At 32.2% G+C, this 17,352-nt stretch overlaps 2 protein-coding genes across 2 annotated transcripts; both read left to right on the top strand.

Moving 5' to 3' along the window:
* Window positions 1-278: 278 nt before the first annotated feature.
* On the top strand, window positions 279-4,919 carry LOC111711226 (regulator of microtubule dynamics protein 2). The gene is made up of 5 exons (XM_023485518.1): window positions 279-381; window positions 1,179-1,269; window positions 1,496-1,558; window positions 2,330-2,418; window positions 4,296-4,919. Exons 2-5 carry the CDS (start codon window positions 1,200-1,202, stop codon window positions 4,356-4,358), a joined length of 285 nt encoding a protein of 94 aa, XP_023341286.1. The 5' UTR covers window positions 279-381; window positions 1,179-1,199; the 3' UTR covers window positions 4,359-4,919.
* A 2,100-nt stretch (window positions 4,920-7,019) lies between these two features.
* On the top strand, window positions 7,020-11,624 carry LOC111711223 (HMG1/2-like protein). The gene is made up of 8 exons (XM_023485514.1): window positions 7,020-7,124; window positions 7,598-7,705; window positions 8,255-8,314; window positions 8,691-8,765; window positions 9,967-10,022; window positions 10,222-10,285; window positions 10,822-10,883; window positions 11,069-11,624. The coding sequence occupies exons 1-8, from the start codon at window positions 7,065-7,067 to the stop codon at window positions 11,151-11,153; spliced, it is 570 nt and encodes a 189-aa protein (XP_023341282.1). The 5' UTR covers window positions 7,020-7,064; the 3' UTR covers window positions 11,154-11,624.
* The last annotated feature ends 5,728 nt before the right edge of the window (window positions 11,625-17,352 follow it).

Below are 17,352 nucleotides of genomic sequence, written 5' to 3'. Positions count from 1 at the left end.
AAATTTCGTTTTTCTATTTTTGAAAAAAAATAATTATTTTTCCTTATCATTTCTGCAGTTTATATTTATCCCTGTGTTTGTTTTTTGTGAAAGGTCGGACCGGTGCGGGAAGGTCGAGCCGGTACGTGTTTTGTTGTATATTAGACCGGTTGTCCTCGTGAAGTCCTTGCCGGTACGCCGACTAAGCTCTTGCATTCAAGCCGGTACACTAAGTACAACCGGGCACTTTGTAAACAGTTCAACAGTCGTCAGTTTTGTATTGAGGGAGTGCGGCACATGTTACTACAGGCAGTAGGCATGTTGCCGAAGGGTCCATTTTTTTTACTTAAAATGCAATTTAATTAAATTGCAAAATATTGAAGAGTTAAAATATCTGGCAAGGTATATGCATCATGTTAACCATTACATTCACTATTTACCAGCTTTAATGCTTCACCGTCAACTCCCCCCCCCCTTCTCTCAACCTACTATTTATACCTATGCATACACTTCATACTACACAGTTCACTCGAATAGTTCTATCTGCGCCCCCCTCTGCCTTATTTCAGTATCCTGTTTTTCTAACTCATTAATACGTATAGTTCTTCAAGCCAAGGGTGAAAACTGTAGTGTGTAAGATAGGTAACAGTAGGGGGGGGGGGTCTTATGGGAATTTAAAATAGGTTAATCCTAGATGTCCTGGTAGAAACTTTGTTTAAAATTGGTTAACCCTAGCTGGCCTGGCTGGAAACTGAATCTAAAATTGGATAATATTAGTTGTCCTGGTTAGAAAATTTATTTAAAATTCGTTAACCCTAGCTGTCCTGGCTGAAAACTGAATTTAAAATTGGTTAATATTAGCTTTCCTGGCTGGAAACTTTATTTAAAATTGGTCCCTAGCTGTCCTGGCTGGAAAGTGTATTTAAATTTGGTGAACCCTAGCTGTCCTGGCTGAAAACTGACTTTAAAATTGGTTACTATTCGCTTTCCTGGTTAGAAACTAATTTTAAATTGGTTAACCTTAGCTGTCTTGGTTGGAAACTTTAGAAAATTTATTTAAAATTCGTTAACCCTAGCTGTCCTGGCTGAAAACTGAATTTAAAATTGGTTAATATTAGCTTTCCTGGCTGGAAACTGTATTTAAAATTGGTCCCTAGCTGTCCTGGCTGGAAACTGTATTTAAAATTGGTTAACTCTAGTTATCCTGGTTGGAAAGAAAGATGGCTGCAACCCTGTTTGCTGAACCCCCCTCCGCTACACTTTCAGAAGCCATTCAACACTTCATGGCAGGTATAGACTGACCCTTAGCAGTCACATCTTACAAGATGTTAATGTTGTTGTTTTCGTCATATTCCAGGGGAAAATATTTTTTTGAGGGTAGGATAAGTATATACATATACTTTTATTATTACAAATATGCTTTTTTGTGTTTTGTTATTATAAATATGATTGGATCTATGAATGATGCTAATATATTGCTATTAGTATTATTATTTGTAATAAAATAATGTGTAAGCGGAGAGAATGAAACCAGAAGGGTGGAAGGAGAACCGGCTTTTCATCGCTAAATGTCACATTGGTAGGTTCTTCTTATAGATAAACAGATCTTTACATACAGTGGTAGGCGATTATATCAATACAATGAAGACTTTTTATTTCACTTTTTATTTTAATCAAGCTATTAAACAGCATGGATGGATTGGACATACACAAACATAGAAATCAAAAGAACCCATCAATTAAAAAACTTCTCTTCGATAACCTGTGAACTTATAATTCGGAAAAGCTTGTTAACAGTTAAAGCTGAAATAGAAAGTCGTCTTTATTGAATTGGTATAATAGCCGACACCAGTAGTAGAGACAGTTGGAAAACTTGAGGAAACAGAAAAGACTGATGCCAGTAAGGAATTGACAAATTGCATACCCTTGCAGCTTCGATAGTTAATTCATATAGAAAGAAATGACGTTAAGGACTCAGATATATAGGATAGTTCAGAGAAGGAACGACGTTTGGGACATCATAATAGTAGAGACAGTCTTGACAGATATATATGATAGATAGAGAAGAAAGAACGTAAAGGACACACTAATAGTAGAGAGAGTCTTGACAGATATATATAGGATAGATAGAGAAGGAAGGACGGAAGGGACACTCAAAGTAGAGACAGTCTTGACAGATATATATGATAGAGAGAGAAGGAAGGATGTAAGGGACACACTAATAGTAGATACAGTCTTGACAGATATATAGGATACAAAGAGAACGAAGAAGACATAGGACAGACAGATAGAAAGAGATATATTACAGTATGATCATTTGATAATTATTGCTAATTTACCACATTGCTAGGACTAAGAGAATACTCTGAAGCAATTTCTTGGTTAGATAAAGCTGATTCTATACCCCTCGCACCCTCACACTACAGGGAGGGTATAAAGGTAACAAAACTGATATCAATTGTATTGTAATGATCGGTTAATGAGGCAAAGTCCCAGGAAACATATTTATCATTTTATCACATTTAATCATAAACAATTATATCAAAGAAAACTTTATTGAGTTTAAACTCATATAATTGTTTAATTATCTACTAATCTTTATCTAACAAACTAAACGATTTAATTTGCTCTTATTACAATTTCAAAAATTCGGTTTGTAGATTACACTTTGACATATATGAGCGAGAAAATGACCCAAATGTGTCTCAATTCAGATATAATAACGTGCCATGCCATCATTTGTTAGATAAATGGTCTGTGGACGTATTTTCATGTGACCCTTTGTTGGGGTTATCCACGTTTTTCTTTCTGAAAATGAAATATTTTAAATTTTAGTTCTCTACTTAAGCGATTTGCGGATTTTTTTTCCCCAAAAAAATGGAAAAAAGATTTAAGTCAGAAAATTAACGATATTTTTCTCACTGTTCACTGTGAATCCAATTACTGGAAAACAAATGTTGAGTCAAGTTGAGTTAAAAAAGATTTTTACTCCATTTATTTTTACTGACCCAGTAGGTTAAAAATACACTTCTTCTATTTTTATTTTAAATAATCAAGTTTTACATTGTTGCAGACGTTAATCGTAAGTATAATAAATTGCATGCTTGACCAAAAAATTGTTTCGTGGAACAGGCTGTGCTTGGGACCCAATTTATTAGGATCCGGATCCGGATACAGATACAGATTTAACAGTAAACATTTAACATTTTTTCGATCTAGATTTGTTCAACTGATTTAATTGAATCGAATCCGAATCTCGACTTACAATACCTAGATCCGGTTCTTGTCTTCTATTATATTTGGATCCGGATTTTGACTTTTCCCAAAATCTGGATCTCTCGGATCTGGATCTGGATCCGGATCCGGATTCACACAAAGAAAAAAAATAATACATTTAGAATGAAAATGTCTTGTAATTTTTTATATTCTACTCATTCCATAGTTTTAATATTTCCTTTCAGATGTTAGAATTTTGCAGAAGAAAAATAGTAGTTAAATATTTCTTTTTTATTCTTGCATAAGTAAGTAGAAAGGGCTGTGTAGGGAATTTAAAATTCTTGGATTAGCTTTTCAAAGTCAAATCTTCTTTAACTAAGTTAAGTTCAGATTTTCAGTAATAAAAGTGCAAATTTAAAGTGCAAATTTCAATTGTCAGCGAATTTATCTATGAAATGTAATTAAAGTGATATTTCTTGCTTCATTTATATAAAAGAAATTGTTCACATAAATTGTGTGTTATAACAAATAATTGTGAATATCAGAATAGTTACATTTGATTCAGTTTATAATGCTTTTATTCAGTCAATTCACTAGCATTAACAGCATTCACTGTATTTAGAAAACTAGGAGCATGCTACTTCATGTTACAGAAAACCCCAATAAAAATGAGAATTGAGTAAATTGTCGTTTATTTTTCTTAACCATTATAAAGCTTCCCTAAAAACAAGCCAAGATTTTAAAATTTTGACATAAATCTTATTAGATTAAATTTGAACTTAACAGATTAAAAGGTCACATGCTAGCATTGGAAGTTGTATAGTTAAAGTTTAACTTTGTTAATGTCATTTGAGAGAATTTTTGTTTGACATTTTATAGTTGGGAGTAAAAAAAATTTAATTCTGAAGCAAAGAAGTTAAATTTTATAATCTATTAAATTTCATGTATTTGTTAATGAATTCACAACCAATTATTCAACCAAAAAAAAAGATTTTCAAGAAATTTTTCAGAAAAAATCTTATTTCCAATTAAATAATTAACTATAAAAACGAAATGAAAAACCTCGGGCAAAGAACATGATTTTTTTATATTTTATTTAGGATCGGATCTCACAGGAGGAAATACATGGACTAATTACAAAATATCAGGGATACAGGGTGTAAACCTGTAGCGAGGTGTTTAGCGAGTAAATATTTGGCATTTTTAAGTCTTCCATGGGGGATTTTTTATTTTTTATGAAAACATTTTTATAAAAATCTTTTTTTGAATTAACTATGCAGAGCTTATTTAACATTGCACTTAGTGATATTTTGAGTAACTTATTTTTTTCTTAGATTTTGCTTGTTTTCCATATTTGCATTTTTAATCACTTATGATGATTTGATTATATTATATTAAAGGAATTTCCAACGTAATTTTATTTTATTTATGTAAACCATAATGTTGTACTAAAAATGAACCACAAGGTGACATATGTGTCCTTTAAACCAGCTGTAATTGAGACGTGGGAAAAATCAAATAAAATTAACCTCGTCTTTTTTTGCGAATCTTGACACTTGGATCAGTGGATTCGCCTGTTTTTGGATCCCCGGAGCTAATCTTTTCCGAATCTGGATCCTTTGAATTTTAGATCTATAAACTACATTATCTTCACCATTGTTTTTTTATTAAGAGGACTGTACTGTACTGTACTGTACTGTACTGTACTGTACTGTACTGTACTGTACTGTACTGTACTGTACTGTACTGTACTGTACCGTACCGTACCGTACTGTACCGTGGGGAGTTAGCTAGTTATCTTAAAAATCACTTTTTAATTACATGGACGCTCGCTTAATAAATTTGAATTTGTAGTCTACTTCTACCTCATAGCGTCATGTATCATATCTTTTGTAAGAAAATTTAGAAAAACAGCCAAGATCTCTTAGGGTTAAGAAATTTGAGCTGAAGGTTTTATTGTGTTTAAGAATCAAATAGATTTTTCAATTTGCATCTTGGCTTGGTTGGTGCAAATCTTTACATTTTCTACCACTTGTAACTATATTTTCATCATTTTTTGTCATTTTTTTATTCATTTTTTGTTTCAGACAAAATGGTTCAACTAGACTGAGCTTATTTGAGAATGGATTGGTCAGGGTATGAGAGAAGCGGTTATGGATTAGAAGAATCAGGTAGTTAAAAGAAATATATTCTGAAACTTATTTTTAATATTTCTTGGATGTTATCATTTCCATTGTTCATGGGTTTAGATATTTTTAATTTTTATCTTGACCTAAAGTAAAGTTGTGATTGTGAAGTCTGCAAAGAAGAAACTGTATCGGGATGATGTAATATGTACTAAGTATGGGACTGTTCAGTGTTCAGACTACTACTAATATGACGATTTCAAGACTCTCACCTTGATTGTGGTCTTTTAATGACTTATTTAATGATTTCGTAAAGAAAGACGTTTGTTTCTGGGAATCGTAAATACGAGGAAATAGACAATTAAAATATCGTACAGTCGTCTCTGAAGTCTCATCTTTTATGGGTTACCCTGTAGTATTAGAATATGAAATTGTTTCAAGAATAAAGAATAATGTTTCAAAATTAAATGTTATTTATCGCTGAAAATTTAATTATGATAAAGTTTCGGGTAAGAAGTATCATACAGATGGGTTAAAGATTTTTAGTTATATATTTCTTATAGTTTTGACCTTCTAGTGATTGAGTTGCATAATAATAATATAATGGTATGTCCCTTTCAGCCTTTGTTTGATCTAGGATGACTGAGATATCCTCTTTTTTAGCTGAAAATTGATTATTTTCATTTATGGTTTCTTCTCTGCAGAGCTAAGGAAGGAATCGTCATAATTATAACGTTTATTGTACTGAAAAAAAAACCGGTTTCTCCTTTATAGTTACTCAGATAGTGGTGTTTAATCGGATTCGATTTGCTGCTCTTTAACTATAATCTATTTTAGGAAATGAACTGCTTGAAGACGAGGAAGAGGAGGATTATGATGATGATGATGATGACGATGATGAACAGGGATATAACGAGGTAGAACAGGGATATGACGAGGTAGAACAGGGATATGACGAGGTAGAACAGGAATATGACGAGGTAGAACAGGAATATGACGAGGTAGAACAGGAATATGATGTATGAGGGCAGCTTAGGAACCAGTTTTAGTGTAAACATTAACAACAGACAGGGCACTAAAACAGAGAATATTTAAACAAACTTGAAACAACTAATCTATCTAAGAAAAGCTTTTCACTCATACTTGTTTTATACTTTGCTTGTCTATTTGTATGTTAGTTTGTTTGTTTGGGTGTTTGTTTGTTTGTTCGTTTGTTTGTATCCAATAAAGACGGATGAACCGATCGGGCCCAAATTTTGTTTGGGACCTCACATGACCTCAGGGAAGGCTTATGAATAATCAAATTTCAAAAATTACCCTTCAACAAAATTCGTTTTTCAATTTTGAATATCTACGAAATTTGTTGATAAAATCCGGAAAAAATTCTTTTTTCAATGTATAAAAAGAGAAAATGTTCACAATTGAGAATTTTAAAATAACTTTTTCTTAAAAATTAGACCAAAACTGAAAATTTTGTCGTTACAATTCTGCGAATTTTCTGTGATTAAATCTTTAAAAAACTTTTTGACTCACCCTGTATATATATATATATATTGTGTGTGTGTTAACTATGGCTGTCCAAACGGCTGGACCAAATTGGCTTAACTTTTATTGAGGTAACATAGGCTAAAAAATTCAAAATTATACTTTTTTCCACGGGCGACGCCGGGCACTTCAGATAGTATTTATAATTTAATGTTTTAATGTCAAAATTAATATTACAGACGAAAATACCAATTATTGATGGAGAGGATGGTTGCTATGAATCAGGATTCAGAGATCATGGTTTATAGGATTAGTAAGGTCAGTCCTTTAACTAAAAATGTAGTAAATACATAAATAATGGAATTGTAATAATACTTAATTCACCGCAGTAAATAAATCTTTTTTATCTAAAAGTTATCGATGATGGAATTATCTAAAACCCGTTTTTTATCATTTCTCATATTTGCAATTGTTTTTGTTATTACTAACATACTAACTCAATTCTACGTTTAATTACTTCTAAAATTAATTGGTTTTTATTTTATGTGAAATTTTTCAAAAAATTCCTTGCTTTCATATTTCATATTTTTATTCAACTACAAAGCACGAGATAATACAAATAAAAAATCACAATTTACTATGTAGTTTGGACCCGCCTAACCAGAGTAGGTTGTTTTAATTGGTTGGCCCACTATAAACGAATGAGAATTGCAGATAAAAACAATGTACATTGTACATTTTAAACATAAGATATTTATTATATTAGATAATTTATTTAGTTAAAATACTAGATAAAGAAGATGTTGGTTGAGGGAAGACAAGAACGAGAATTCTTGATGAAGGAGTTGGATAAAAGAGGAGATAAATATAGAACCATTCCTGTACCAGAGCCATTCACGGTATAAGTATTATTATTATTAATGTTGTTGTTGTTGTAGTAGTAGCCATAGAACCAGTGTAGCGTATATGCACATGGATTCATGGTATAAGTATTATTATTATTAATGTTGTTGTTGTAGTAGTAGTAGTAGTAGCCATAGAACCATAATAGCGTATATGCACATGGATTCACGGTATAAGTATTATTATTATTAATGTTGTTGTTGTAGTAGTAGTAGTAGTAGTAGTAGCTATAGAACCATAATAGCGTATATGCACATGGATTTTGGTTTTGAAGTTCTTTTTGTCACCAACTGAGTGGGTCAAGGTTTGCACATCCAGAGAAGATTGTTACAACTGTCTCATGGTCCCAAAAACTTCATAGAACCTTCCTAATTATTCCATCACCTTGACATATTTAAGTGTTGAAATGTTTTCATGTTATGTTGTTCGTTGTTGTTGTCGTCGTCGTCCTAGGTCCTTGGTTTTTATAATTATTAAAAAATTATGAAAAATATTTAAAATTATAAAAATCGTGTTTTTGTTAGATTTGATTTATTTCTGTTAAGGAGAACGATAGTAAACGTAAAGAATCAGGAACAGGTGAAAAGAAACCTAAGAAAGTTAAGGTAGGAAATATTACAAAAACAAATTATTCGGGTTTTTAAGTAAGTAAAGGTTTGATGGATAATTATTTGTATTTTTTTATATAAAGGTTTCAAGCGGTGCTTAGGATCCGGATCCGTTGGATCCGCAAGATTTTGGCTTCCTGGATCTTGATCCGCTAAAACATGCAGATCCACGGATCTGGATCCAAGGGACAAAATATTAACCCAAAAAAATTGTACTCTCAAAATCCAAAGCTCTAAAACAAACCTTTCATTTTTATTGTTTAAGTTTCCGAGATTTTTATAGAAATTTTGTTATTGTTTTCAATAAAACTAGTTTTCGATGTGTCCTAATGAAACGAACATACTATGTTTATTGTTGATATTTGTTCTAAAGGTTGGTAAAGACAAGTCCTCACGCGATCCAAATCTACCAAAGCGTCCTCAGAACCCCTTCTTTCAGTATTGTAAGGTATTTTCTTAGGTTTTTTTACTCCTAGCATTTTTCTAATAAAAGGCCTGTTTCGCTACTTAGCGATTTCCCTAAAGACCTAATGTATATACCGTGCAGTATTTCTCGAGATTGGATTGTAAGCCTTCCTCCTCTCAACGCTCTCCATAACAAAGGATAATAATATGGTTACGAACGTTTATTTCTCGAATGCTTCAATCTAAATAAGTTTAATAAGCCCACAGAAAAAGCTTTGAGTGATAAATCATACGAATACAAAAATAATCCACTCAGGCATTAAAGAACTGTGGCAAGGAACCAACAAACATATTTACAAATATCAATCATAATATAATCAAACGATAGCATACATATATATATAAAAAAATTATTTATTTCTCGAATGCTTCAATCTAAATAAGTTTAATAAGCCCACAGAAAAAGCTTCGAGTGATAAATCATACGAATACAAAAATAATCCACTCAGGCATTAAAAAACTGTGGCAAGGAACCAACAAGCATATTTACAAATATCAATCATAATATAATCAAACGATAGCATACATATATATAAAAAATTATTACCGCAGTGATCCTAGAATATAGCACGGTTACACTCGTAAAGACAAATAAACATATACTAATACAAAACTGTTCACTCTCACGCGAGAAATCTTGCGCCTGCGTAATCAGTCTGTAAACAGCTCCTAAACTAGTTCTTTCACAATACGTTCTGTACAGATCCTCAGGGAGAACTCAGAAATACACAGGGGCATCAAGTAGACTTTATACACGGAGCATGGCTCGCGTAATAAGGCCTGAGGCCGAATTTAAAAACTTCAAACCGCGTCGCTGAACTGCTAAAAACTGGTTCTAATTGAGCGCCGGCTTAATACAGTTTTAAGTGAAACCAACCATTGAGACGGGGCTCAATTATTTAAATTCTGCTTCTGTTCACCTATTTATAAATAAACAAAATACACTGATTTTATATTTTAATTACAACTTTGACCATTCTTAAGATGGTCCTTAAAAGCGTACAATTCTATATTAAATGTTTATATTAATGGTTTTATGAATTTCGTGTATTTATTCGCTACAATTTGTCCAAGAATTCACAGAAACATGAAATAGACTGTTTAATTTAAAGAAATAAAATCTGTAGAAATGGTTTGAATTCAATTCCGTTTGAACACTTTCAGACACAAGAAACATGTTTTAGGAGCAGAGAGATTACATTTCTCGGGAGATTCAAGACAGAGACGGAATACAACTTAGGAAACAATCTGAAATATATTAATATTTTGATCATTTGGGTCATTTTTATTACTATTTTTTAATATCAGGGGCCGGGGTGGGGCTTACAATTTTTTCTCTGCAGCTATTGGGCACAAAAACCTCTGAAAACCATAGATTTTACTGATTGTTATTTCACTCCTCAGTCATAACATGTAAGTAATTTCAAGATTGTTTTTAGTAAGAAAGAATTAACCAAACTTTTGGCGCAAAGATGGAATCTTCTTGATCTTCAAGACAAACAGGTTTTTAAAGATTTGGATTTTTTCTATCATCTTTGTGTCAACTATTCTTATCAGTATTAATGGGTTGAAATAAATGTATTATTATCTGGTTAGATTACCGGGTACCAACTCAGTCTACGGTAATGAAGACATTTTTCCATTAGATGTTGGAAAAGGTGTTTGTTGTCCATTAAAATTGACTTAAAGGTCTGAAACTAACTCAAAACCTGTGTTACTTGTCTAGTCCTCAACGGCATCCATAAACCCTTTATCTAACTTACAATAACTTGTGTAATATGTAATGTATCCTCGTTTTTCAATCTGGACAATTCATATATTTTGACTATTTCCTTCACTGTATCTGTAGCACAAATTTACTAGTGGCTTCTAAATTAAAACCTATCAGTTTTGAGAAAAATACGAATATCTCATTCATCCTAGATCAGATAAGGGTTTAAAGTACACTGTCGTATACCGTATATCTTACTTTTCAAATTGGGCATCCTTTAAAATAACGTTTCGAGTGTCATCTAGTCCCTTTAAATAGTTTTATTTAGATCTATAATGAACGGTTTGAGGAGGAGAGAGCTGGATATAATATTAAGATGGAAGACTTCAGGGAACATTGATTTATCTGTACAGAGTTCAATATTTTAAATATATAGAATTTAAATGGAGAGAAAAACAAAAAAGTTATTTTTTACTTTTTCCAATAATAATTTGGCAAATTAGTTTCAAAAATAAAGATTAAAAAAACCCTTTAAATGTGTAAACTCTGCGCTAAATGAATAATGATGAGTTTAGGAGAAAGATGCAGGAGGGATTCGTTAGCTTTGAAGAGTTTGGGAAATCAGAGAATACTTCATCCATGGACTTCAATGATGTATAAATCGGAGGATACTACAGCCATGGACTTCAATACTATTTAAAACGGAGAATACTTCATCCATTGACTTCAATGATGTATAATCAGTGAATACTTCATCCATTGACTTCAATGATGTATAATCAGTGAATACTTCATCCATGGACTTCAATGATGTATAATCAGTGAATACTTCATCCATGGACTTCAATGATGTATAATCAGTGAATACTTCATCCATGGACTTCAATGATGTATAATCAGTGAATACTTCATCCATGGACTTCAATGATGTATAATCAGTGAATACTTCATCCATGGACTTCAATGATGTATAATCAGTGAATACTTCATCCATGGACTTCAATGATGTATAATCAGTGAATACTTCATCCATGGACTTCAATGATTTATAAGTCAGAAAATCCATGGACTTAATAATCAGTGATGGCTGAAGCTGGAACCAAGATCTCGTAATAAAATATATTTATTTAGTTTCAGACCTAAGATGTCTGTAAAGACTGATGGTCGAGGAGGGAGAGGAAATATAAAAACAGAAGTTGAAAATGATGACTGTTCACTAGACAGCTCAGATATACCGCCTGTTCAAATCACTCCCATCAACAAGAAAACCTGTATTCAATCCATAGAAATAACAGACGAGTAAGAAATTTAATTTGTTCTTCTTTTTTCCTCAGAAATATAATCATTGGCATAAAAATTTCTTAAGAATTGTCAAAAATCAAAAATTCTAAACCTGTTTTAAGATCAATAATGTTTTATTAGGAATATTGAAGTTTTGCTTGGTGAGTTGAATTCATCATCGCCTCTTATAAAAGAATATCTTATAATTGCCAGGTAACTTGGATCATTGATATTGATCTATGATCATTATATCGAACCAGAGCTGGGAACTTTTGAATGGTGGATATCAGGATTAATGCTTGATCCACTCTTTTTCTTAATCTCGAGATTAAATAATGCTTGTTCTCCTCTTGTTATTAATCTCCAGATTAATTATTCGATCGGGATTAAGAATATCCCATTCTAAAGGTTTCAGCTCAGATCTCATTGATTTAGATTTGAAATGTGGTTAGAAATAATACTTTGAATAATACAAAAAAAATTGTTCTTTCTAAAACTTAAGAAAATTTAATTTTAATACGACAAGAACTTGTGAGATGTAGCGTCGTGATTTCTTTTCATCAAAATAAAACGTTTTTGTTGGACGATTCATTAATTGATTGAGTGATTGTTTAATTGATTGATAAGCGTTGTTTTAGAAATTGCGAGTTCACATCAGATCTCCGATTTATTATCAGTTCAAATCAAAATGGAATATTTGTAAGGTAATTAGGATAAAGTTTTAGCATTTTATACAGTTGTATCCTAAAAATAGAGGAATGATTTTTGTCTTCTATTATGAAATGTCGCTACTGATTTTTTTTTAAACTCATAAATTTTTTAACTAGTGGAAAGTGACCTGACTTCAATTATGCCACAGTCTTTTGGTTAGCACTGTATTCTTGATTAAAATAGAAGCTAGCTGGGTTTTCATGAAGCTGTAAATTTCATTTTTCAAGTCAAGATAGTAAGATAATATCGGGTCTAAATTTAATATATTTGAGCTATTTCGCTGAACTAACTATGCCGCCGGTTTTTATCCTGATTCAACCGATTCAAAGTTAAAGATTCATTTGGATTTGAATCGGTGTTTTTAAGGATTTTTAGCCGTCAATAGGTAATTCAGCGATCTCTCCATTTCATCAAATTTAATTTCTGGATGAAGTAACGGATTTAGTAAAATAGAACATTTTGTTGTATGAAAACCCCTTAGTTTCCTATCTTAACCAGCTGAAAAGTGTTTAGTGCTATATATATATAGTATCTCAATGTGCGTTTGAGGTGTGGGGAGGGAATCGCGGATATTGAGATTAATTCTTGATCTCCTCATATTGTTAATCTTCAGATTAGTATAATCTGTATCCACTAGCCTATCTCAAAATCAGTCAACTTTTGGTACAGAAAAAAAGTGGTCGCTCATGTGGTGCCCAAGGACAGGTTTGTTAAACAAAATATTTTTATTTTTTATTTTTGACGAGCTTAAGGGTACCTGCTCGGAGCTTTAAGTTTAAAAAACGGCCGTTTTTTTTCGATTTTTACAATTTTTTAAAGCCTGAGCAGGGACCTTATAAACCAAGCAATCTTCAATTTTTTTCTTCCTCTGTTATCTACATGATGTATACTAACATATGAAAAAACACTCTTCTTGATATCTAAACCCTATTATTAAAAATAAGATATTAAAAATGTAGATTTTCAAAAAAAACACGAAAAATTTGTATTTTCTTCTTGACTCCACTAACTTTCCAATTGGTCTGTACTGTGATGGAAAGTTAGTTCAAGAACTAACAGATGGAAAACGCCTAAAAAAGGACAGGATTGCAATTTCAGTGAGGATTGATAATCAGACAGAGCTCCTTGGAATCCCTGGCAATGATTCTGGTACTGGTGAAGCCCAAGTAGAGCTAATGAAACCACTTCTGGAGCAGTATAATTTAATGGATAAGATTAAATTCATGTGTTTTGATACAACTGAATCAAATACAGGACAAAATTCTGGTGTCTGTACCAGAATTGTTAGGCTGATTCAGACCCCAATTCTTCATTTTGGGTGTAGGCATCATGTTAATGAACATCATGTAGTTCATTTTTGGAAGAATTATCCTGGAAGTAAGACCACTGTTCCTGATAATCAATTGTTTAAAAAGTTGAAAACCCAATAAAACCAAATAGATACTGGCCTAAAAACTAAACTTAACAAACTTGTCATACACCCTGGCTCCTTTCTATCTGAGGCAAAATCACATTTACTTATATCATCTCAGAAATTTATTTTAATCCACTTTACAATTAACATTCAATTTAACAGCAAATTATCATAAAAATTGTTGATCAGGAGGGGAAATGGAAGCGTAGGGAATATAAAGAACTTGCAGAACTAGTAGTAATGGTCTTGTCAGTGGATATTAGGTTCAAGCTACATATACCTGGAGCCCTTCACAATGCCCGGTTTCTGGCTAAGGCCATATACTTCTTGAAGATGTTTCTACTGATTGAACATGTTCCTGGCTTAACAAATGATGAGCAGAGAGAGGTCACAGAGATGGCTACATTTATCAGTCTGTTTTATGCAGAATGGTTCTTGAGAGCTGAAATATCTAACATAGCTCCGGCTCAGGTAAAAATTTAACTTAGGATTTCAATTATAAGAAACAGCTTCCTCTTGAAGGTTTTAAAAATTATTAACTATCGTACCTTGCACTCATCATTAATTTAATTTTTTTTGTAGTTCACAATCATTTCTCATTTGAAGTTTAGAACATTTAATCCATAAATTTGTTTAACCTTTTTCACACAAATAAATGTACTTCAGGATATTAAAGCTCTCTGGCAGATGAGCAGATTTAAGGAGTTTAACCTAGACTCTGCATCAACAACAATAACATCCATACTTCGACACAGTTGGTATCTGGATCCAGCAGTAGTTGTTTTTGCTTTGGCTGATGAAGAATATTCTAACTGAGGGAAAATGACCAAGAAGCTATTTTCTCTACCTCGTCCAGAGGAATTTCCTCTGGATAGGCAAGTAGTGAATAAAGAAGTTCTTCTAAGTCTTAACTATTCTGACAAAGAGCCCCCAAGTCTGACACCCCTGATAACAGGGCAGACCTGGATGATCTTTAACATGCTTAAACATAACAGGGCTGAGATCCAGTGGATGAAACTTCCTCCTGAGTTCTGGAATACCAATGATTTCTACTGTGAGTTTACTGCTTTCATCAAGAATATAGCAGTAGTAAATGATGCATCTGAACGAGCTATAAAGCTTGTGCAAGAGCTGATTGACACAGCAAGATCAGAAGAAAAACGGCAGGACAACTTTCTGTTTTCCAATGTCTTCAAACGAAACCGTAAAGGTCGAAAGAAGACTGACTATAAAGCTGCAGCTCTAAAGGGCATGTCTGAAGATGTTATTGAACAGAAGTTAGGACTCAACCTTGATGAGTGATGACTCTGTTTTTTAATCACTGATGGAAATTTTTCATACTTATTGAAGAGTTGTCTTCTAAGAGATCAAACCTCAAAATTTCAATTTTCGTGTTTTTTTGAAAATCTACATTTTTAATATTTTATTTTTAATAATAGGGTTTAGATATCCAGAAGAGTGTTTTTTTATATATTAGTATACATCATGTAGATAACAGACGAAGAAAAAAAATGAAGATTGCTTGGTGTCTAAGGTCCCTGCTCAGGCTTTAAAAAATTGTAAAAATCGAAAAAAAACGGCCGTTTTTTAAACTTAAAGCTCCGAGCAGGTACCCTTAAGCTCGTCAAAAATAAAAAATAAAAATATTTTGTTTAACAAACCTGTCCTTGGGCACCACATGAGCGACCACTCTTATCTGTACCAAAAGTTGACTGATTTTGACATAGGCTAGTATCAACTTATGTGCCCTAAATTCTACTAATCAGAGTGTACCAAAAGGATTAAGAAAATCATACATTTCCACAATAGATATTCAAATTAATCAATTCTAAAGTTTTCAGCTCTGTAACCATAATATATAATTAAATGTTTAGTGTAACGAATAAGAACCCTGACCTATACCTCCTCTTCAGGACAAATATTAATCTTATAGTTCGCAGTCAAGGAATATACTTTCAATCAATACAAACTAAATATTAAATATATTTTATTCGATTTTTTTTCTCGATTTTTTTCATAATATCTGCATGAGGAGTTTTCTTAGTTACGTAAAAAGCAAAGGGGAGAATTCATGATTTTCATGATTCATGATTCATGATTCTATGAACTCCAATACAAAGATGTTTGAAAGGATGTAAATTAGGACCAGATTTATTATGTACTCTCTACAATTATAAACACCAAATATTTAAAGGAATGGTTATTAAGGTAAATTAGTAAAATCATTAAGAGCATAAAATAGTTATTTAAATAAAATTCATCTTGAGTAAAAACTTTTTAAATGATCTTACTTTCTTCAGGATTTTGCTAAGTATTTGGACGACGATGCAACAAGTGCAGGAATATCCATGTTTCTGCGGGAATTAGAGATAGATAGATACAGGGTTTGTTCTGGAGCATTTACTGAGGTATCTAAATTTTTTTTTAAATGTCAGTTTATAAATTTTAGTTTTTTGTAGTAAATAGTACTGTCGCTGTGCTTAAATAAACGTTTTTGATTTAGGATAATTTAAATTCCTTCTTTTAAGTTTGAATTTTTTTATTTTGTTATTTATTATTAATATTTCAGTTTTATAAATCTCCTTTTGAAAGGTTAAATATTATTTTGCGTGAAAATATGATTAAAAAACTGAATTGATATTTCAATTTTTCAATTGTTAAGTTAAGCTATTTCTAGTGTGAGCTGGCTGGTAGTCTTAATGTTGACCTGGTCAAATCTTTACTCATTGAGAAGTTTGAAGGTTCTGTTGTGTACAGGTAAAATTAGTATTTGCAAGGTATGATGAAAGTTAGGATGGCATGCATATTTTAGGGCGAATATTTTGTTTGGAATGCGCTGAGCGCTGAACTATGCAAAACAATAAATTAAAGGATTTAAGTTTAACTCTGAAATAGACTGATAGAATTAGTTCTAAAATGTATTCACTAATAGTATTCAGCGTTTTAAGTTTAACTGTCGATGAGAAAAGGAACCGAATGAGCCCCGAAGCCACGGATTAAAGAATCAACAGTTTTGGCCTCAGGGCAAAGTATTGCCAATCCTAGATGTGTACAATTAGTGCATAGGATCCGGATCCGCAACATTTTAGCTTCCTGGATCCACGGATCCGCAAAAATATGCGGTTCCATGGATCCAAATCCTAGGGTCAAAATATCGACAAAAACTGAAGGGAAATATCTTTTGCTCACAAAATCCAAACCTGACCTGTTGAAATAAGAGAGACTATCAAAAATGTTCTCATCTCTACGGTTCATCAAGTTTTAACATAAAAAATAAGCGAAAAAAATAGGAAATCAAATTCTAAAATTTTTCTTTAGTTAAAAAAATTGGTTAATCTTAAAAGAAATGTTCATGACCTTGTTCCGGATCCGGATCCATTTTTTCCATTGCGGATCCAGGATCCGCACTGGAAAAACGCATCAAAATAAATGGATCCTAAGCACTGTGTACAA

Source organism: Eurytemora carolleeae, unplaced genomic scaffold (assembly GCF_000591075.1).
Source record: "Eurytemora carolleeae unplaced genomic scaffold, Eaff_2.0 scaffold972, whole genome shotgun sequence".
NCBI classification, from domain to species: Eukaryota; Metazoa; Arthropoda; class Copepoda; order Calanoida; family Temoridae; genus Eurytemora; species Eurytemora carolleeae.
The sequence above is the reverse complement of the archived record's forward strand: the minus strand, read 5'-3'. Positions and strand labels throughout refer to the sequence as shown.